Genomic DNA, 24,047 nt, shown 5'->3' with positions numbered 1-24,047 from the left:
ATTCTCAACCAGGACATGCTGAGCACTGTGTGTTGAGCCTCTTCAGAACCTCAGAAGGGAAACAAATGTGAACTCCCTGTTGTATTCCTGCGAGACAACAGCACCTACAGGAGGGGATATCCTCTAAACTTGTTCAGGAACATCCCGGGCAGAAAACCCTGTGGGGGAAGCCTGAGTCACTAAAGACATGCGCTTTTTTATTTAGCACAGAATCGGTCAGAACAATGACCTGCAGATGTCTGCTAACAAGTTCAGCAGGATTTGGACACAAGAAGTTAGCTCAGACATGAAAACAGCAGCAGATACACAGTGAAGGGAACGGAGATGTTTTTTCACAAGACAGCACAACCACTTACATTATATTTTCAATGTCTAGAGAGCTTAACTGGAGTTAAATGCATGCAACACACCCGTGCAAATCCTCCGTTTTCCTCAATGCAATCACACATGTGCTAAAAGGGTCAAATTAGACACACTCTTTATAATATTCCCTGCTGTTTCACTATACACCAGGATCATGAATGACACATGATTGGAGGACTGCCAGTTATTAATATCAGTTTTAAAAGGAGACCAAATGTAAGAAAATAGGTTTTGCAAGACTGCGATAATGTACTTAAAAGTAACATGATAATATATCACTCACAGCGGCCATTTTCTGCATAATTAATACTTTTTCTTCAGCTACATTAAGAGCATTTTGCTGACAATACATTCTTGTAGTGAGATCTTGTATTTCTCCCATCACTGTTTAGTGGCACCAGGGTCTGGAAATATGTGTAATACTTTGGGAAGTGCCAGCTATTGCTTACAGTTTTAAAAAGATGCAGCAACATGAAAAAAAGTAAAAATGCTTGCACAAAGTAAGTTAAATCTAGCCATAAGGTTCATTCATTCATTTCCCGCTGTCTCTATGTGTCAGCCCTGTGATAGTCTGGTGACCTGTTCAAGGTGTACCCTGCCTCTCGCCCAATGTCAGCTGGGATAGGCTCCAGCCCCCCCCATGACCCTCAAGAGGATAAGCGGTTAGAAAATGGATGGATGGATAGATCCCCCTAAATCCTACACACTGGACCTTTAAATTACATTCATACAATGATGAATGTAAGCACCCCAAACAAGTCACCATACAGGACTCTTTCTGGTCCAGTTTGATAACCCATTTAATTTGCTGATTGTTTGCAAATATAACCAGCATTTACCTGCATCATTTCTGACTCTTAACAGATCATTTTTATCATTCTGTCTCTGGGAGTGACAGCAGAAAACAATTTTATATATATATATATATAGAGAGAGAGAGAGAGAGAGAGAGAGAATTTCTCCTGTCTTGTTTCTTGTTTCACTGCAATTTCCTTCTGCCAGAAAACACAAGAAAGCAGATACCACAGCCCTAACACCATTTATAAATCCTACAAAGTCATGTGCATTGTTTGGGAGTTTTATTTATATCTGCTCTGAGGAGGCACAGTGAAAAGCAGCTACACCTTGACTTCAAAGAGCTCTGCGGCGCCGATAAGCTGAGTCAGGATGAAGCTGTGGACGCACGTCAGCAAGTCTCCTCTGGGCTGTACCGTGACAACTGTGACACCACAGGTCAGGTATAAGTCCTCACCTGTCTGCTGACATGAGACCATGACACGCAGCACAATAAGTTTGTACTGAGCCACCATGTGAAGTGTTTATAAGGAGGGGTGGTACTGACACTTTCAACTCGATAAAATGTGTGATGCATTACTCTTAAAATGCAAAAAAAGAACCTGCCCTTTGACCTCCTGCTATGACATGTATCATAATTCCATGTTTGCTTATTGATCAGAGCATTGTCAACAATATCCAAAATGCTGTGTGATGGCGTAGATATAATATTGCTGTGTCTAACATGTGAGTCAGCACTTTGCTCCAAGGCCACCTGCTGTATGGCGGCAAATCAAACTGGAGATCTGAACTGGCTTAATGAAAGCCTTAATGACTCCTGGCCAGAAGAGATAAAACAAAGATGAAGGTTGCAGCTTCAGATGCTTGAAGGAGAGACAAATAGAGGGGGCTGGTAAACATACCAAAGAAAATGAGAAGAAGATGGAGAAGACACAAAAAAAGGTAGATGAGAAAATGTGGAGTGTGGATGGGAAGGTTTGGTGGAGTGCCCAGATGACAGAGTAGAGACAGGGTAGAGTGAGAAGGGAGAGACTGAAGGAGGTGAAAAGGAGCAACAGACACAAGGGTGGAGGAGCTGTGAAATGACAGAGGGAGGTATAAGGAGCTGCAGGGAGGAGAAGAGGAGCAGATTTAAGTTCAGGTGGTTTCAGATTACATAACGGTGAAAAGCAGGTAAGCTGCTGATCTGCAGCTGCCTCGCACACATGGCCTCCCCTGATGCTCTGGCTTGTTGCAAGAACACACACACACACATTCACAGCTAACTTTGAATTACCAACTTTTCACAAATCTAGTGGGAAGCTGCATTTTAAAAGTTTGACAAGTGACCTTGTGACGGTGCAGAGTCTCTCGTCTGTTTTTATTTACAGACCATGTGAATGCAAACTTTGCTGAGCACCAGTGAGTCACCTTATTGAGAAACAGTGAGTCGTCAAAAAGTGGCAATAACAGATTTCAGATGCAGATGTTTGCACCTGAATGTAAACAGCATGTGCAGCTTGAACACAACAAATGTTCCACTAAAAAGATTCTGGAAAGAACCCTGATCATCTTAAAGGCTTTAAATTCACATAAACAGCCAATTCAACCTGCTCTAATCAAAGATAAAGAAGCTACATTCAAAATTATAATACATTGTTTATTAATATCAGAAGTATTATAAACAATTACTGTTTCCATAATGTTTACAACATGACAACAAACAAACTAGACATTATATAATAATACATTCAGTAAATCACTGTTAAAATGTGTTAAGTGTGTTCAGGGTTCAGTGTGTAGGATATAGTGACATCTAGCGGTGAGTCTGCAAAACTGAGCTGCTATTCACTTTATCATGTATGACAGACAGATTTCTGATTTAAGAGCACTTGAAAGTCATCACAGATTTAAATAGATTGCACTTAAAATGTATTTTCAACACATTTTACTTTAATTATGAACATATTTATTGTATATTGTTAGTGTATTAACAGCTTTCTTTAAAAAGATTTTAAAGTTTTAGTAATAAAAGATGTTTAGGCTATGTTTAAGTGCATCTCAGTGGTGCCAATATGGTATCATGTCACACTTATCCATCTGTCTGTCTGTCTGTCTGTCTGTCTGTCCTTCATATTACTCCCCCCTTTCATAATATTCAAATCTAACATTATCTTTTACCTTTCGACATTGTGTTGATGCAAGGGTCCATACTTTTGCACATGCATGGTCAAAAATTAAGTTAGTTAACTGCCAGTGTGCATCTGCTTAGTAAACTGCATTTACTCCTTTTAAAAATATCCTCCTGAGACCCTGTGTCCTCATATGAGGACATCACATTTTGGATTTACTTGACCTTTATACTTTATTCTACTTAACTTAGACCTGTTGTCCTCGTCCGTGGGCACTTTTTTGTGCCATCTAGTGGCAATAGGATCACAATACACCAATCCATGTAAAAACAAGATGGCAGCCATCTCTGCCAAGTCAGGCTGCAGCCCATCCTGACACAAAAGTGGACAAGGTCCAAAACCTGATCACATTTTATGGTAGAAACTTGTTAATTTGATTGTTAATGTTTGTAGTTTGATATGGCAACAAATTAGACCAACAGTAATAAGCTGAGACACAGTAAATTGTGAAGTACTTGTTTGAAGACATTGGGACTTATTGTTGACAGTGTTTAGGTTTTTATACTTATTGGGTCCTACTGATCCCAAATGGCTAGGAGAAATTAAAAATGCATACCAGACAAAAGTTTGGGTCTCAAGAGGTTATTATTCTCTTCCAATTATTATGTGCTGCAACAGCTTAACTTGCCCTTAGAGGAAAATTTGTTTCCTCAGATCAAATCAGAATTTTCCAGTGAACTGGGGGGACACCTGGATGACACTGACAAGCAGATACAATAGGAGGAGAACTGATTTGAAAAGTACGTTTTTTTTTCTGTGTACTGTCTCTTTATGGGTGGTGGGGAGATTTGTGACCATTGGTTGCTGTGTTCAGTCTTGTGCAATCACCGCCCCTCTGCCTGCCCGGTCAATGTACCCAGTGACTTCCCTCTCTCAGGTTGTTCTCATGCACCGTTCATAAGTTTTGCTGTGGAGGGTAATGCACCAAAACTCATACATATTCCACGTAATATCGCGGCAGTAATTCATGCATAACCCCTGTATTTTGGAAGGCTGCGACCACGTGCGCTGACGGGAAGGAAACGGCCCCTAAAGGTGCGGTTAGGAGGGAAGTTTTCATGGTGGACGGGTCACAAAACACAGACCGTCTCTGGAGCTGTGTGAGCTTGACGTCATCATAAGGTACGTCCTCACCCTGTTTCTTTTCCTAAACCTAACCTCAGTAACTTCACATGCCAAAACCTTTTTTTCTCAACTTTATTGAAACAAGCTAAATGCTACAGTCAGACATGGCAGAAATCACATATTGTCATACAGACATCCCAGTCAACATCTGTAAGTGGGCCCCGTGTGGTTAGTAAATGAGCCCTGTATGGGATTGTCAGTGGGTTCCAAAATGGCCACATGCCAACTGGCCACATTAAGCCAAGTGGGCCTCACATGGGTTATGCTACAACTATCTGGGTACTAAGTGGGTATGAGCCCAAAATGGGCATATTATCATCAACCCACTTGGTTAAAAACACCCATGTAGGCAATATGCATGGGGCCATTATGGAACCCTTGGACAATCCCATACAGGGCCCATTTTTCAGCTCATTTACTACTCACATGGGGCCCACATGCACATTTAATACTAAGTAAATAGTAGACAAAACTACAGACATAAAAACAGCCTTTTAAAATCATTTAGAAGAGAAAGTACCAAATAGCTGGTTATAATATTGTATAGTAGATACACTTTTCTTGTTCCACATGTTCCAGAAACTGCATTAGACTACAAAAAAATCAATCCAGAAACCTTTTAAACAGGGGGATGATTTGGCAAATTTAGATTTGTGTATATGAAATTTACCTATACAGGATCATGAGGTTTATCATAAAATTAAATGCATTAACATTGCTTTCAAAATGAACAATAACATCTTTAAAACTGATTTTAACAGAGTGATCACTGTTCTTTAGAACACGTGTTTTCAAATCAGTCCAAAATTGAATAGAGTGTGAGCAGCTGTAAAACAAATGTATTCGTGTTTCAGGTTTATTATTGCAAAATGTACATTTTCATCCAAGTCCAAGTAAACCTTGACACCATTGTGTTAGAAGGGTTGTAATTGTGCAAAATTTTAAAATGAATATCTCTAATCTTGTTAGAAATGCAGACTTTGAGGGACAAAGCCGTGCCCTCTGCCATACAATGTCAAACCCTAACCTCTGTTGCTTTAAGTTAATCACGTAACTAACTGCTAATTCGTGGGATATCATTCGTAAGGTAATATTCTTACACCTACTTTCCTTATTACACAGTAAAATACAACAGTGCACTGTTTGAATTCATGTTTCTCTCCTTTACCAAACTAAGACGAGGTTAATTGCCTTCCCAAACTGTTACTCTTGTTAGTCTTTTAGTTAATTAGTTTAATGTTCCAACAATAAATAAAACCTTAATTCACCGAGTTAGATGTGAAAATGAGCTGTCATGTTATCTCCATCACTTGTGGTCAGCTCAGCTGTCTGTTGCACTGGAGTGACATCTGGTGATTTGTGATATGTACTACAAAAAAAAAATCCTCATTACAGCCTCTCTAGTTTGAGGTTAACCTGAGCAAATTGGCTTTATTTTTTTTAAAACATGGGAAGAGGGCAATGAGCAACAGAAGAGGAAATCGCCCAAAGAATTAGCAAGTAATTAATAAAAAGTGAAAATTAAAAACAAGAAAATTAGTTAGAAAATAAAAAAAAAAAGAAGTTAAAAACAAACAAGGAATTGACCTGGAATACATGCTTAAAAATTCTAATAATTCTGCAACAAAATTTTAAAGTTTAAAAATGATAATTATTGCTATTATTTGAAATATAGCCTTTCTTTTTACCTATTTTTTTATAAAAATAATAATTTTCTAATTTTTTATTTTTTTTTTAATTTGTAGGACATTTCTTACCAAGTTACTCAACGCCTTTGCCTGGTTTTTTAAAGAAATCACACAAATTTGCTCAGGGTTAAAAAGTTTAAATACTTGTGAAAGGCATCTGAAAGCAGCAAAAAAGTGATGTTGCTCCACGTTTCAATTAATAGAAAGATGAACCTCCGTATTTGTGATGGTATTCAAAATCATATCATCCAGATATCTCAGTTTCCCGGTATACCATAATACCATGATACCGCCCAAGCCTGTTCTCAAGTTCCAGGTTCCCACGGTCATGGAAAACCTGGAAAAGGTCATGGAATTTCACAATCACAATTTCCAGGCCTGGAAATATTATGGAGTTAATAAAAATCATTGAAAGTTTTGGAAAAGTTGTGGCATTTTGGTGTGTGTAATGAAATTGTTGCAGTAATCTACAATGCACATGTAACATACCAGCTAATTTATTTTCTGTAGCTGCCAACGTAACATAGCTCTAATATTCCTCTATGTGTGACGTAACTCATGGCAAGTGGGGCAAGAAAAAAAATGATTAAAGGTCCTTGAAATGTCGTGGAAAACTTTTGAAATTTTGTCCATGAAAATGGATAACTCTGGTTTAATCTTCATCTAAAGCACATAGGAGGTTGAATATTGTTAAAGAACAGCTATGTCTTCCATCACCCCCTCCCTCTTAACCTCAGGTTTGACTCCTTATAGCTGAGAGGTTAGACGAAAACTCCTCCAGCTCCAGCTGAAGGTGAGAACTCAACTAACATGAAGTGAAATTGATGCTATTTGAAAGAATTTACAGCAACATGCATATAAAATTCTCAATTCTTTCTGAGCACCCATATGCTTTTTTGTGATTGTGCAGTTGACACACAAGTTAATAATCTATCACAATTTGACCTGTGGACTTTCACTGCATGCTCATTTTTACATACATGACACATACTTTGCTTCACACGTTGCATTTTGCTGTTTCTTGTTGACTCTCTTGAGGATTATTTGCACATTAGATCAGCAGTAATTATTGATTATTGATAAAACTTTAAATTGACAATATCATTAACCTGCCAGCTGGAATGCAGAGCATCAGCTATGTCCGGTGTGTGAGGAGACTGTGGGGTCCAGCACAAGCATCCCGGCTTCTTAAAGTCACAAACCTGCACAGATCTGTACGTCAACTGCAACACAAAAAGGTATTGTCCAATTTGCAATTCACAGATTAGACATTTAGCAGATGTGACTTTGGTCGGGGTAAGAAGACAGGCTTGGGTGCAGGTATTTCAAGTACTTAATTCAGCTGGATCAAATCAGTGCAACCAAAGACAACTTTAAGGTTAAGTGCCTGTGAAAACAGTTGCATTAGGTCCTCTGTGGCTCTGAATGTGGCTTTCAGAAGTCTCAGAAAATAACCTCAATGAAGTCTTGGGCAAAGCAGGGATAGGTCAGTGAAAAACACGTTTCAGTGGTTCAAGCGCTGATGGGAAACGCCACAAAAAGTTAGTAAAGATACACGGGATTGGTGGCTCAAACAGCACTTATGTGGTTTTGGAATTTAGGCCTAAAGACATGTGTTATGACTAGGGGTGTAACGATACATCGATCCACATCGATACATCGATTCATTGATTAACGATCCGATTATATCGATGCAAAATGAAAACATCGATCCATATCGTCATCTTAAAGATACACATTTATTTTGAAATTCACATAGCACGTCTGTGTCACCATTTCTGGGCAAGCGCGCCTCCGCTCAAACAACAAACAGAGCTCAGAAATAAAATGGTCAAATCATATTCTAGTTGTTTTTGTGAGTTGATGTAAATGATTGTGTTAGATGGGCATATGATATCGCGTCATATCGATCGCAGGCTCTTGAATCGAATCAAATCAAAATCGTATCGTGACAGACTTTGTGATATCGGCAAACATCGTATCGTCATCCAAACAAATCGATATAATATCGTATCGTGATGAAGCTGGTGATTTACACCCCTAGTTATGTCCCAGGCCTGGAAGAACCTGGGCCACACACGATTAGTACCCCCAGTACCCCCCCTCTTCCCACTCCCTAGAAGGTCAGCCAACTTCAATGTCAAAGTTCAAAGTAGCAGTTTTATTTTTGTGTTCAGAGGAGAGCAATGCCAAAATAACAAACAAAACTAAACCAAGATCCCTACCTTACCTGCAAGAAAATAAATGGGGAAACAAAAGACAATGAAGCTAACCTAACTCCTGACTGAACAACAGGAGAAAAAGGAATGATCAACTAAAATGGCCTCTCCCTCCTCTTGTAGTGCTGCTACTGGATTAGGAAGGCCATTTACAATATTTACAAATGGTATAATCTACTAAGCTCAGTTCCTTAATCAAAGTTGCAATTAACCTTTATACAAGAACCAAAGCTGCTAAAAGCTTCTACACAAAGATGCTCTAGTTCACAGAATGCTATTGTAACACACAAAAGATCACTATCACAGAATATGTTACACACAGGCTGCTGACAGGTTGGGCATGGGAGAGTGAGAGGGGCCAAGTTTAAAACTCAGCAGCCAGCCAATCAGCCTGCAGCAACCCGGTCACATGGTCAGTTGGTAAATCACACACCTGCAGCTCATCTCACACACACACACACACTTACACGGACTCTGATTGCCACAGCAGAGGAGGGGAGGTGAGAGAGAGCTGTCAGTACAGAAAACGAACATAAATGACCACAGTCAACACATGGCACAGAGCACACATCCCCTGGGCTAAGGAGCAAGTCATTTATGAACACAAATCCTCTCTATGTCATTATTGTTGTTATTATTATTTTCAGTAGTAGTACTAGTGTTATTATTGTATCATAGTGGTAATAATAGTAGAAACAATCAATCTAGGAGTATTAGTAATGGTAGAAGTAGTAGTAGTTGATGTGCTAAGGAAAAACAAAGCTCTTATTTTGAAATCCTCCACATAGCTCAAGTAGCCCTTCCTTCCTGGTTCAACTGCAGAGAAAACAAGGATCACTTGTGAGTGCTGCACATTGTGTTTCCAAGTTTTGCAAGTTTTAAACTTCCTGCTCATTTTCTTGTTATACATAATATGTGACCTTCTAATGTGTCACTGGTTATTATTGATAACAGTCTATTCATGTGTGTAATTAATGAGTTACTAGAGGCAAACCTGTGCAACCGGTCCTGGTTTTAAGTGATCAGTAATTGCGAAGGATGCAATACTGTGACGTCATATGTAATGCCCCTTGTCATATCAATCTCATGTCTGTGTAGTAAATATGCAGCACCAGCCAGCAGCTGGTTAGCTTAGCTTAGCATAAAGACTGGAAACAGGGAAACAGCTACCCTTTTTCTGTTCACAGGGAGCAGTCACTGCCTGAAATCTCTGCAGGTTGCCTGCCAAGAAATAGTGTGACACAAAACCTCCCATATAACAGTGAAATGTATTTTTACAGTTCAGTTTTTCTATGGATACAACAAACAATGTGATTTTTAGTGAGATTTCTTTCTTTTAGACCGAGCCAGGATAGCTGATTCCCCCTTTTTCTGGTCTTTATGCTAAGCTAAGCTAAGCTAAGCTAATTGGCTGATGGACACAAGTGGTATAAATTTCTCTCATTTAACTCTCCTCCAGAAAGTGAGTAAGCATATTTCCTAACATGTCAAACTTTCGCTATAAGGAGTATTTTTTGAGTTTATAATGTGATTTAGTTTATACAGTAGGGGAGACCAAGGTTAGTCCTTTTAACTTTTGTTTCGTCCTTCCAGGTAATGGAGGACAACAAGCCATGGGCTCTGATCTCAGAGGTGGGAGAACAAGGTTACCTTGAAGAGTTCGTTGACATAATAAAACAGCGCTTTCAAATCATCTGCCTCAAAGACTTCCTTCAAAACCCTCAGCTGCACGGCCCTAAAATCCAGGCCATGCTTGTGTGGGCTGCCTGCCCTGCAGCCGAGCCATCGCTGCTCAGTTTGCTTCCCTCGCTAAAGGTGGTTGCCAACGGAGGAGTGGGCATCGACCACCTGGATGTGCCGTACATCAGCAGTCTGGGAGTGAAGGTGACCAACACGCCTGGTGTGGTGAGCGATGCCACTGCAGATATGGCGATGGGTCTGCTTCTGGCATCGGCACGCAAGATCGTTGAAGGTGAGTCAAGACCATAATCAGGAATTTTCTCAAAGAGCTTTACAATCTATATGACACCATGTCTCCAAGACTCTCGAGGTCAAAGGTTAACTGAATCCTTTCAATTACAAAACCAAGACCTGCATCTTTTCCACCTGGATTTGACAGCAAGTCTGACAAAAATTAAAACATAATGTGCTCATAAATTGTTTGTTGCTGAAGGCAAAACAAGAGGCAGTATAACATTTTGAAGAACAATCCACATTGTGGTACTGGTCTTAAAGAATAAATAAATTTGTAATAAATCTGTTTTTCTTGTAGGTCACCAAATAGCTGTTAACCCCAATAGCACCCACATGTCACTAGACCTGATGGGAGATGAAGTCACAGGGTCGACGATGGGGATCATTGGAATGGGAGATATTGGCTGCAAAATTGCAAAAAGAGGCAACGGATTTGACATGAAGATCCTGTATCACAACAGGAACAGGAGGTAAAGGTTTGATAGTTAATTTGGTTAATTTAGAAAATCCCGAGTTCTTAGTCATTACATTTTCAGACTAATTCACAGTGTTGTAGTGGTTGAGTTCAGTCTCGGTTTCAAGACCACTTTTTGAGGAGTCAGAATTTCCTTTCAGGGATAGGCTCCGGCCCCCCCGCGACCCTCAAGAGGAAAAGCGGTGACGGTTACTTATTCAGTCTCACGTTAAACTCGATGCCAACTAATTTGGAAACATGTCTGAGTGCTGCTTGCACGGAGATGTACAGTATTTAGTGGTGGCACATCATTACATTCTGTTGGAAGAGGGACAAAAATTTGCACTTCCACCTGGTGTTCCACCTTGTTGTAAATTTTGTTGGTACCGAGTTTGAAAGAGAGACTGAACAAGTAATAGGTATAAAAAAGTAGTAACCACCATAACATTTTCACTGGCCTCCACACTGCTTTCTGCTGTTAACTAACCTGTTTGCTGGCTCGTCTGTGACATTGAATGTGACGCATCAGAGAAAAAAAAAGCAAAACAGAAAGGTATACTGATCTACTGCAGAGCTATGAACTCGGCTCTGGTCTACTGGTAATGGGAAAGGAGATTATCCCATAATTTTAATGAATTTTCCCATGTTTAAAAAAACCTGCATACACATGCTAATCTTGGTGGAACAGGGGTAGGCGGGTCTTGGGTCTTGGCTCGGTCTTAACCCCTTAAAATCTTGGTCTTGTCTCGGTCTTGACACACTGGTCATGTACTCACTACTATAACCAGATATTTCAGAGCAATGAATCATGAGAGAGTGTTAATGGTGAGCTTCATGTTTTCTCTCTGCTGTCCAGGAGCGTTGAAGATGAGCAGGCGGTGGGTGCCAGTTACTGTGAGAACATGGACGACCTGCTGAAAGAGTCGGACTTTGTCGTGCTGGCTGTCAACCTCACCCCTGAAACCACAGGACTGATTAGCCACAGAGAGCTGGCCCTCATGAAACCCACAGCAACACTGGTCAACATCAGCAGAGGTGAGGTTAATGTGTCTCCTTGTCTTTACTAATCTTGGTTAAAGAATTATTAAGGTTTCTGTGAGGTCATAATGAAACACTGATGTCTGATTTTTTACCTTTCATGCCTCAGGTCTGGTTGTGGACCAGGATGCTTTAGTCAAAGCTCTGCAGTCGGGAACAATCCGTGCGGCGGCATTAGACGTGACTTACCCTGAACCTTTACCGAGGTCTCACTACACTCTTAAACCACAATCACAACTTTTTAAACTGAGACTATGTCACCTCTAAAAATATTCCTCCTCCTTAAATTTAACTTTGTACCCATGAGCAATAAAACACACTGCTTGACATTACTTAGTCAGTTCCCAGTCAAAGTTACATCATCTCACTTTTACTGAAAAATGAGCCTTGTCACATCAACAGATCAGAAGAGCACAGTATGTACTGATACATGAGGTAATCAGGGACCTCAGCACCTTACATACAGTGTAAAAGGACAGTGCAGTTATTGTGTTAAAGGGACAGTCCACCCCAAAAATCCAAAATACATATTTTTCCTCTTATCTGTAGTATTGTTTATCAGTCTAGATTGTTTTAGTGTGAGTTGGTGAATGTTGGAGATATCAGCTATATTCAGCAATAGCCTATATAATAGTTACAATCAACCAACTCTTTGCTGGCTCCTAACATCTCCTCTTCTTCATCTTGTGCAGGGATCATCCTCTCCTTGGCCTTCCTAACGTGGTGATCACACCCCACTATGGCACCAACACCTACACTACAACAAGAAAGATGGTGCAGAGGATGGTAGAAAACGCCATGGCTGCAGTGAACGGCCAGTCTGTTCCTAATGAAGTCAAACCAAAATGACTTCACTGATGGTGCTTCATCTGTCTGCAGTTAGGAGTGTTTTCCTGCTCTAAGATGATGTACATAAAGTTAACCTGTTAGGTTGTTTGATAAACATGATAATTATTGTTACATCAGGATAACTAATGCACCAAATGCATTTCATTGTGCAACTCTGTCTTGTAGAATGAGTGTTGAGTTTGTAAATAAATTTTCACTTTTACACTTCTACTCTGACTCCTTCAATTATTTGATTGTTGTGTTTTTGTCGTCTTCTGTCTCCCATCTTCAACAGTGATCATAGCTTACAGCATTAAGTGTTCAACTCCAGTGTTACACATTAAATTGTACGAGGGAGATGAAAACCCAGATATAATACACCTTATTTGTTTTTATCAGATGTAATTTTATCAGTTTTTTGAGAGCTCATAATAGCTGTCTTGTTTGTTGTTATGTTAGAAACACAGTCAAAGAGTAACTCAACACAAAACAGATCTTTGGTGTAATCTGAAACGCTTGAGCATCATGGATGTGATATTTGCCAGCAAGACATATAAGCTTTAGAACATTGTTAGTAGGTTGTGAGCCTGACCATGTCTTCTGATATTGGTGTTAATCTATTGAAAGATAAAGAGAAATTAACAGAGAAGCTTCTAAACCTTTAGTTGAACTTCTTATCTTTGCGATGAGGAATTAATTGTGGTCTGACCAAACTTTCTCTGCAAAGATTTCCAGAAAATTTAGTTTCCATAAAAGAGTTCACTTTGGAAAGTAACTGATCTGAGGTCAACATTTTTCTGATATGGTGATTATAACGTGTATGATCAAATAGGTCTTTCTTTTCTTTGTCCCTTTATGTATCACGGGAGAAGGTACAGAACAAGTCGGGGAATACAAGTACACAAGTTCAAGGATGGAAGAAATTGGCAGCAGTGGTCAAGAGCAAGGACCAAGATGTGTAAAAACAAACTAGAAAGCTGGGGAGCGTGCCTATGTTCCCACAGCCCTATGTTCCCACAGCTCTATGTTCCCACATTTCCTTTTTGCGTATGTATGTATATATACATAGCCGAAACCCTTTTTGATCAGCCTATTTTATTTTTTCTTGTAATGATTGTGATTGTGATGATTTCTGCTGCTGCTGATGGAAATAAATTTACTCAGTCATTCATTTATTATAAAGTGCTTCCAAAAAATCTTGTGGGAGGATAGGGCTTAAATTGAAGGGAAATGTAGGAACACGACCTAATTTTGAAAATGTCCTAGAGATGTGGGAACATAGGGCCTAATTTTAAGAAAAATCTTAGAAATGTGGGAACATAGGGCTGTGGGAACATAGGGCTGACCCCGAAAGCTACCGAGTGTGTAAGTGTGGAGTAGATGGCTGTGCGCTAACGTTAGGCTCTACACCCAGTGCTTAGCTCAAGGCCTCAGCTAACTGGCTAACCAAAGCTACTGTTTTAAACTGCTTTTGCTATGCGGTGTACAGTAACTTAAACTGCTGGTCTCAGTAAGATGAATTTAACAGTTAAACTGTGGATAATCTAACAGAGCTAACAATGTGCAGCAGGTTCATATTGACAAAAGTTGACACATTACTGATGCCCGAGCTAAGCAGCTACTGCCGCTAGCTCGCTAGTTAAGCAGCTACTGCCGTTAGCATGAGCGATTAGCTGACAGGCAACAGTCAGACCTTGGGAGGAAGTAAGAGCGCATTTATTTGTCAAAATGTGTAGCTGTACTCAGAGTTTGATTGTGAATTGGCTTTTGAGGAGGACCTTTTATGCTTTCTCCCTTTTCCTCTGTGTTTTACACAGAGTTATAGCTGTAGGTCTCGGCTAACCAGCTAACCAATGCTATTGTTTTGAAATGCTGCTATGTGGTGTACAGTAGGTTAAACTGCCAGTCTCAGTAAGATGAATTTAACAGTTAAATTGTGGAGAATCTAACAGAGCTAACAATGTGCAGATATTGACAAAAGTTTCAACATGTCTTTCTGTGATGCCTGATCTGAGCAGTTAACTGCTGCTAGCTCAAGCGATTAGCAGACAGGCAGCAATCAGACCTGCATTTATTTGTCAAAATGTGTGGCTGTACTCTGAGTTTGATTGTGATTTGGCTTTAAGTATACGTTTTATGGCAAATGTACAACTCACCCGTATGTTAAATAACCTCTCTGCTGAGAAATTCTCATTCGCTTTTAACAGTGTGGCGCAGCCTGTTAATAGTTTTAATGTTGACGTTGACTCCCAAGTTTTAACTTTTAACTCACACTGCTCTGCTATTCTTGATAAGATAAAGCCTCGAACTATCCCCGCAGCTAATCCCACTCCCTGGCTGAACGACGACATCCGCTGCCTTCTTCGTAAATGTCGGAGAGCTGAGCGCTTGTGGAAATCAAGCAAGCTTCATGTACATCGTCTTTATTTTAAAGAACTGTTAGCTGAATTCAATTCTGTTGTTAGGGTAGCCAGAGCCTCTTATTTTAAAAATCTCATCATCTCCAACAAGAGAAATCCCAGGGTCATTTTTGACACTATAAGTAGCATTACTGGTGCGCAACCGCCTGCTCTACCTGTGTCCTCTGATGAGGACTGTAGCAATTTTTTAATGTATTTTGTGAATAAGGTTGCCAGTGTCAAGGCCAGTATAACACCCTCCTCCTCCTCCCTTCCTGATCCTCCCAAACAACAGTCAATTATTGACAATTTCTCACCTGTCTCCTTACAAGACTTAGCAGATCTTGTGTGCACTATGAAGATCTCTTCTAGTCCGCTGGATATCCTGCCCACAACTTTGCTGAAAAATGTTTTCAGCACTATTGGTCCATCTCTGCTCTCCATAATCAATAGCTCACTGGTTTCTGGTCGTGTCCCGTCCCATTTCAAGCAAGCGGTTGTTCAGCCGCTTCTCAAAAAGCCCAATCTGGACCCCGATGTTCTTAGTAACTACCGGCCCATTTCCAAGCTGCCCTTTGTATCTAAGATTCTAGAAAAAGCAGTTGCAAACCAGTTAGTGACAGCGTTGAACAGTTACAATATCTTAGATAAATTTCAGTCCGGTTATCGTCAGTTACATTCCACAGAAACTGCTCTTCTCAGGGTCTCCAATGACATCATGATGGCCTCCGATGCCGGTAAATCCACTATCCTGGTTCTGCTTGATCTCAGTGCAGCCTTTGACACTGTTGATCACCACATCCTTTTAGACAGGCTGAGGGACAGGGTAGGAATCTCAGGGACCGCTCTTCATTGGTTTAAATCCTATCTGTCTGATCGATCCTTTTCTGTGGCTGTTGGCCCTCATAAATCAGAGTTTGCCCCCCTTTCTTGCGGGGTGCCCCAAGGTTCAGTGCTTGGGCCTATCCTCTTTACGCTATACATGCTCCCTCTCAGAGATGTCATCAGCAATTTTGAAGGTATCTCATACCATATGTATGCAGATGACCTCCAGTTATATTTTTCTTTTAACCCTGATAGGACCGATGGAATTGACTCACTGTACGATTGTATGAATGTAATTAAGGACTGGATGTCTTCTAACTCCCTTCAGTTGAACGCAGCTAAAACTGAGATTTTAATTATTGCACCTGATGCCTCAGCATCTAAAGTGGCCAGCTGCTTAGGGTCCCTCAGTGCAAATGTGCGCCCCAAGTTGAGAAACCTTGGGGTCACATTTGATCAGGCCATGCTCTTCGATGACCACATCAAAACTGTCACTCGCTCCTGCTTTTTCCACCTCAAAAACATTTCCAAACTCAGATCCATGTTAACTTATTCCGAGCTAGAAATGATCATCCATGCTTTTATTTCCTCACGTCTGGATTACTGTAATTCTCTTTTCACCTGTCTCAATAAAACTTCATTAGACCGCCTCCAACTAGTCCAGAACGCTGCCGCCAGGCTTCTGTCCAGATCTCATAAGTTCACTCACATCACTCCAGTCCTGGCATCCCTGCACTGGCTCCCTGTTAATTTCAGGATCCAGCACAAGATTCTAACCATCACTTACAGAGCCCTCCATGGTCAAGCACCTGCATACTTGACGGATCTGGTGTCCTTTCACTGTCCTGTCAGGTCACTGCGGTCCGCTGAAGGCCACCTACTTACTGTCCCTCACACAAGATTAAAGACGAAAGGTGATAGAGCCTTTAAGGCTGTTGCACCGAAATGGTGGAATGCACTACCTCATGAGCTGAGAGCGGCCTCTTCCGTGGACATTTTTAAAAAGCAGTTAAAAACACATCTGTTTAGGCTTGCATTCCATTAATTGTCCATTGTATCATCTCTGTATTTTGCTGCACTTTGCTTTTTATTTGTTTTTGTGTATTTTGCATTGTTTCTGTTATTGTATTTTTTGTATTTTATCTTGTGAAGCACTTTGTGAGTCCTCTCTGTGAGAAGTGCTATATAAATAAATTTACTTACTTACTTACAACGTGTTTGATTACTTGGAGCTCTGTTACATGGAGGCCGTTCACTATATCGTTACTAAACATGTTAGTCTGATTTATACAGCCGAGGAGATCGTCCTAATACCATGATACCACCCAAGCCTGTTCTCAAGTTTCGGGTTCCCACGTTCATGGAATACCTGGAAAACTCATGGAATTTCACAATTTCCAGGCCTGGAAAGTTATGGAATTAATACAAATCATTGAAAGTTTTGGAAAAGTCACGGCATTTTCTTCTGTGTAATTAAGTTGTTGCAGTAATCTTCAATGCATTACCTTCCAGATAATATAACATACCAGCAAGTATTTTCTGTAGCTGCCAATGTAACATAGCTCTAATATTCCTGTGACGTTTGTTTACCATCAAGTATGTTTCTTCATTTTCTCCCCACTAGCTAAAATTATGTTTGAATAGAGTTTGAATCTGATCTGTGTGAAAAACACCTGGCAAGTGGGGCAAGAAAAAAAAAATCAAAGGTCTTTGAAAGGTAAAATTTTGTCCATGAAAATGTGTGGGAATCCTGGTTTAATGTTCATCTAAAGCACATAGGAGGTTGGATATTGTTAAAGAACAGCTTACTGTTTTCTTTCACCCCCTCCCTCTTAACCCTCAGGTTCGACTCCTCATAACTGAGAGCTAGACGAAAACTCCAGCTCCAGCTGAAGGTGAGAACTCAGCTAATGTGAAGTGACATTGATGCCATTTGAAAATTTTCATAACATGCATATAATATTCTTGATTAATTTGATGCATTTTCTATCTAAACACCCATATGCTTTTTTGTGATTGTGCAGTTGACACACAAGTTAAGAATTTATAGCAATTTGACCTGTGGACTTTCAATGCATGCACATTTTTATATAGCTACATGACACATATACTTTGCTTCACACATTGCTTTTCATCTGTTTTATGTTGAACCTCTTCTGTGTGACATACAACTCTACACTGACAATGTCTTTAACTTGCCAGCTAGAATGCAGAGTGTCAGCTACGTCCGCTGTGTGAAGAGACTGGGGGGTCTAGCACAAGCATCCTGGCTGCAGAGATCTGTATGTCAACTGCAACACAAAAAGGTATTGTCCAATTTTCAATTCACAGATTAGACATTTAGCAGATGTCCTTATCGGGAATTATAGGTAGAGTATTTTTGGGTGACATGCAGGAGACAAACTTTGGTTGGTGTAAGAAGACAGGGTTGGGTGCAGGTATTTCAAGTACTTAATTCAAATCAGTGGACACTCCACCAATCATGACCAGTTAATGATATCATGGTAATGTCATCAGGGTTATCTTAGATTTGGCTTTACATTTAAAATTTTTAGCAAAATATCTTTGTTGCAAACTTTGTGGATAGTGATGTTAGACTCATGAACGAGTCATTCTTTTTGAACAACTCTTGAAGAGGAACGAGTAAACTCAAATCACAAATGGTAGTAAATCCAAAGTCCTGATTCTGTACAGTGCATGTGCCGTTGTGCATAACAGTCAGGTTAGCTCTTGTTTCTGTGACTTTCAAAGGACCAGAAAATAGCTGTGTGCCAACCAACCCCGATCTCCCTTATTAACAATCAATTGAAACCTTTGGGCCCCTGAGGGTCTGGGGGCCCAGGGCAGTTTCAGACACCATATACTTCACCTTTGCCCTCCTCCTGTCTGACTTGAAACACGGTTCAGAGGAGAACAGAGAAGATTAGAGACCATGAGAACAAATAACTTAATTTCTTTCAAACGATGAGATCTTCTATACCTAAACAGAAGTCTGTCCTCATCACACACAATCAAACCAGGGGCACTAATTTCTTTACATCACCCAGGAAGGAGACCCTTAAGGTTAACTGTCTGCCACCCTGATGCGGGAAGAGCGTGACGTGGTGGGTGTGGTGGCTGACAGCGAGGGTTTAAGTTGTCCTTTTAACTTTTGTTTCGTCCTTCCAGGTAATGGAGGACAAAAAGCCATGGGCTCTGATCACAGAGGTGGGAGAACAAGATTACCTTGAAGTGTTCACTGACATAATAAAACAGCACTTTCAAATCATCTACCTCAAAGACTTCCTTCAAAACCCTCAGCTGCACGGCCCTAAAATCCAGGCCATGCTTGTGTGGGCTGTCTCCACTATAGTACAGCCACAGCTGCTCAGTTTGCTCCCCTCGCTAAAGGTGGTCGCCAACGGAGGAGTGGGCATCGACCACCTGGATGTGCCGTACATCAGCAGTCTGGGAGTGAAGGTGACCAACACGCCTGGTGTGGTGAGCGATGCCACTGCAGATATGGCAATGGGTCTGCTTCTGGCATCGGCACGCAAGATTGTTGAAGGTGAGTCAAGACCATGATCATGAATTCTTATATGCCACAGTGTTTCCAAAACTCCCGAGGTCGAAAGTTAACTGAATCCTTTCAATTACAAAACCAAGACTTACAGCTTCCACTTGGATTTGAGAGCAAGTCTGACAAAAATGAAAACATAATGTGCTCATAAATTCTTTGTTGCTGAAGGCAAAACAAGAGGCAGTATAAAAATTTGAAGATCAAAGATAAATAAATAAATCTTTAGCTTTTCTGAGGGGATGTTTGTTTTTCTGTAGGTCACCAAATAGCTGTTGCCCCCAACAGCACCCACATGACACGAAGGCTGATTGGAGAGGAAGTCACAGGGTCGACGATGGGGATTATTGGAATGGGACATATTGGCTGCAAAATTGCTAAAAGAGGCAACGGATTTGACATGAAGATCCTGTATCACAACAGGAACAGGAGGTAAAGGTTTGATAGTTAATTTGGTTAATTTAGAAAAATTGTGGCAAGTTCAGTCTCAGTTTCAAGTCTACTTTTTAAGGAGTCAGGATTTTATTTCAAGACCAGTCAAGATCGAAACTGCGGGGATATCACTAAATTACATGTGCAAAAAAGGAGTTTTGAATAAAGACGGTTAAGCTGATTTGTCATAACCTGGCTCTTGGGCCATGACAAATATGAGATTCACCATTTTGAAGGATTAAGCAAAGTATTTTACAAAATAGACCCCTCCCCCACTGCCAGTAGACCAGAGCTGTGTACATGGCTCTGCAGTAGACCTTGCCTTTTTGTGTGTGTATCTTGGTCTTGTCTCGGCCTTGACACACTAGTCATGACTTGGTCTCGGTTCAGGTGGTCTTGACCACAACACTGCAAATTTATAGCAAATCTTGAAACAACTGGTTGTACAGCCAAAACATAAAAGAAGGGGAAAAAAGATTTTGGAAATCCTATAATGGACCAAAAAATAATTGCCAAATTGTGTACTCACTACTATAACCAGATATTTCAGAGCAATGAATCATGAGAGAGTGTTAATGGTGAGCTTCATGTTTTCTCTCTGCTGTCCAGGAGCGTTGAAGATGAGCAGGCGGTGGGTGCCAGTTACTGTGAGAACATGGACGAACTGCTGAAAGAGTCGGACTTTGTCATTCTGGCTGTCAACCTCACCCCTGAAACCACAGGACTGATTAGCCACAGAGAGCTGGCCCTCATGAAACCCACAGCAACACTGGTCAACATCAGCAGAGGTGAGGTTAATGTGTCTCCTTGTCTTTACTAATCTTGGTTAAAGAATTATTAAGGTTTCTGTGAGGTCATTATGAAAAACTGATGTCTAATGTTTTACCTTTCATGCCTCAGGTCTGGTTGTGGACCAGGATGCTTTAGTCAAAGCTCTGCAGTCGGGAACAATCCATGCGGCGGCATTAGACGTGACTTACCCTGAACCTTTACCAAGGTCTCACTACACTCTTAAACTACAATCACAACTTATTAAACTGTACCTTTAGCAGCAGAGCTGAGTATGTGGGTTGTGCCCATGAAAAATTTGCCAAGTCTTCTCTGCCAACGCCAAACAGCTTTTTCTTTTTGCTGTTGACTCTTGTTTGGTGTTGTTTGGTGGATTGGATGATTGAAGTCTGAAGAAACAAGACATATTGGCAATTTAACAATTTATTCATTTAACGAACAGGAGCCTCAGTAGCGTGTGGACGAACCATACACAGCCACAACAGCCTGGTACCTCCTCTTCATGCTGGTCACACAATGCTGTGGGATGGCATCCCATTCTTCAACAAGCATTTGTTACAAGTCAGCCAACGTGGTTGTGTTGGTCACTCTGGCACGAACAACAAGCCCAAGCTGATCCCACAAGTGTTCAATGGGGTTGAGGTCAGGACTGCTGGCAGGCCATTCCATCCTCTCCACTCCCAAATTCTGGATGTAGTCTCTGATAAACCCCGCTCTGTGGGGGCGAGCATTGTCATCTTGGAGGATAGAGTTCAGTCCCAGACTGTGGAGATATGGGATTGCCACTGGTTGCAGAATTTCATCTTGATATCTCTCTGCATTGAGATTGCCTCCAATGATGACAAGCCTCGTTTTTCCAGTGAGGGAGATGCCACCCCACACCATCACACTGCCTCCACCAAAAGATGTTACTCTGTCGGTGCAGCAATCAGCAAAGCGTTCTGCGAGTCTTCTCCACACTTTGACCCTACAATCCAGCTGCTGTATGCAGAATCTGGACTCATCGCTGAACATAACTTTCCTCCACATGTTCAGGTTCCATGTATGTGTTGCCGACACCAGCGCAAACAGGTCTGACGATGAAGGGCAGTCATGGCAGGCCTCCTGGCAGCCCTATGAGACCGGAGATTGGCTGCGTGCAGTCTGTTCTGGATTGTCTGGGCAGAGAGCCATCGGCCATATTGTCCTGCGAACCTTGACTGCAAATCTGTAGAAGACTGCCTACTGTTCCTAAATGCTGACAGGATGAGGAAATGGTCTTCTTGGGGTGCCGTCTTCTTGGGACGCCCACCTCGCGGCCTGTCTCTGACATCCCCCGTTATATAGAACTTGGCCTTCAGTTTGCAGATGGTACTAGTGCTCACTCCAAATAATGCTGCAACTTGGTTTTGCGGAATACCAGCTTGAAGTTGCCCTATCGCACAGGCCCTATCCAGATCTGTCAAACGTGAATGCTGATTCTTGGAGCAGACACCAACTGACCACTGTAGCAGGGCCCATGCTCAGCACCTGGGGGTACCAGAGGCTCAAAACAAGAGTCAGTAGCAACAGCAAAAAAAGCTGTTTGGCATTGGTAGAGAAGATTTGACAAATTTTTCATGGGTGCAACCCACATAAGCAGCTCTGCTGCTCATCCCACAAATGCATGTTCCTTACAAATGTGGCACCATTTAAAAGGGAAATAAACAGTCTTTCCAACGGTATAAGATTTATTTCCAAGAAGCATTGTTACAACAAAGAACTAACCTACCAAACACAAATTTCCTTACTTTTTGTGCTTAGTTTAGATTCATAAATAGCACTACAGGTAAGAGGTAAAATGTGCATTTCTAATTTTGTGGTGAACTGTTCCTTTAATATATTAATATAGCTAAGAAAGATGAGATGAAATTGTTTTCCTTTTAGGATCAAGGCTGTTTTTTGTATTTCAACTACAAATATTATGATGTTGACTTTTCTTTAAGCTGCACTTGTCAGTATGTTTTATCGATCAAATGGGTTTGTGTGATGTGAAAGAAGTCACTTGTAGTTCTAACTGAACCAAGAATTGTCACTCTGCATCTCTGCTGCAATTTTTAGCATCCTTTAACTCCTTGTTTTGGTTTGCTGACCCGTATCTTTGCTCTCATCAACCATGTTTCCAGCTTTAGCTGACAGCGAGCTAACAATAGTAAAAGGAAGCAGAATTGAACATTCATCAACACTCAACCAACTCCTTGCTGGCTCCTAACATCTCCTCTTCTTCATCTTGTGCAGGGATCATCCTCTCCTTGGCCTTCCTAACGTGGTGATCACACCCCACTTTGGCACCAACACTTACACTACAACAACAAAGATGGTGCAGAGGATGGTAGAAAACGCTGTGGCTGCAGTGAACGGCCAGTCTGTTCCCAATGAAGTCAAACCAAAATGACTTCAGTTAGGAGTGTTTTCCTGCTCTAAGATGACGTACATAAAGTTAACCTGTTAGGCTGTTTGATAAACATGATAATTATTGTTACATCAGGATAACTAATGCATCAAATGCATTTCATTGTGCAACTCTGTCTTGTAGAATGAGTGTTGAGTTTGTAAATAAATTTTCACTTTTACACTTCTACTCTGACTCCTTCAATTATTTGATTGTTGTGTTTTTGTCCGTCTTCAAAAGGGGACATAACATACAGCATAAAGTGTTCAACTCCAGTGTTAGGAATTACAATAGACCTGTGAAAGCCTTACTAATCTCTCTGTGATCAGTGGTTAAAGAGGACATTCTGTATTCAACGGTCAGTCCTGGGTTTAGACAGCTTTGCATCAAAGGAAAATAAATGTACCAACACAGTTATTAGAAACTTTATATTAAAGCCATGTTTCCCCAACCCAGTAAGAGGAAATTATATTGTCAAGCAATTTGATGTCGAAGAGGTTCAGAAAATAGGGAAAGAATATATTTCTTTTCAAACAAAAAAGGCAACAAGAATAAAAAGGAGAAACAATTAGGTAAACAAAAAAAGAAGCACAAGAGAGCAAGGCAAGATACTTTAAAAGAGCAAGGACCAAGATACAGTACTATTTAATTTGTCCATATATTTTAGCAACTTAAAGAAGTTGGCAAAGTTATTTATAAACACAATGAAAGAGGGAGTACATCCTTTCCACTTACAAGCATGATTGTGGTATTTACTCCAAATAACGACAAGACCAGGGGCGTAAATATAGACAGTGCAGGCAGTGCAACTGCACTGGGGCACCTGGGAGAGAGAGGGGTCCCTAGAGAGAGTGGGCCCTTTCCAGCCTCCACGACGGACTGCTTCAGATATTATGACATGATTATGGACTTTGACAGGACAATGGTCATCATGTAACTAAATGGGCATTGAACTTTAAGAACATAATTAATTATCATCGT

At 40.8% G+C, this 24,047-nt stretch overlaps 1 protein-coding gene across 12 annotated transcripts; it reads left to right on the top strand.

Annotated features, from left to right (window-relative positions):
* Window positions 1-4,149: 4,149 nt before the first annotated feature.
* Window positions 4,150-23,255, top strand: zgc:136493 (uncharacterized protein LOC692276 homolog). Of its 12 annotated transcripts, none has more exons than XM_050034686.1 (9): window positions 4,150-4,206; window positions 4,322-4,451; window positions 6,880-6,935; window positions 7,259-7,380; window positions 9,955-10,333; window positions 10,634-10,805; window positions 11,646-11,824; window positions 11,937-12,033; window positions 12,520-12,884. In XM_050034686.1, exons 4-9 carry the CDS (start codon window positions 7,264-7,266, stop codon window positions 12,674-12,676), a joined length of 1,101 nt encoding a protein of 366 aa, XP_049890643.1. In that variant the 5' UTR covers window positions 4,150-4,206; window positions 4,322-4,451; window positions 6,880-6,935; window positions 7,259-7,263; the 3' UTR covers window positions 12,677-12,884. The 12 variants fall into 12 exon arrangements, with proteins under 12 accessions (XP_049890643.1, XP_049890642.1, XP_049890641.1 ...); XM_050034685.1 differs by having other exon boundaries at window positions 4,162-4,245; XM_050034684.1 differs by having other exon boundaries at window positions 4,171-4,451.
* The last annotated feature ends 792 nt before the right edge of the window (window positions 23,256-24,047 follow it).

Source organism: Epinephelus moara, chromosome 22 (genome assembly GCF_006386435.1).
Source record: "Epinephelus moara isolate mb chromosome 22, YSFRI_EMoa_1.0, whole genome shotgun sequence".
NCBI lineage: Eukaryota > Metazoa > Chordata > Actinopteri > Perciformes > Serranidae > Epinephelus > Epinephelus moara.
Note: the sequence above shows the minus strand (reverse complement) of the source record. Positions and strands in the feature narration are given on the sequence as shown.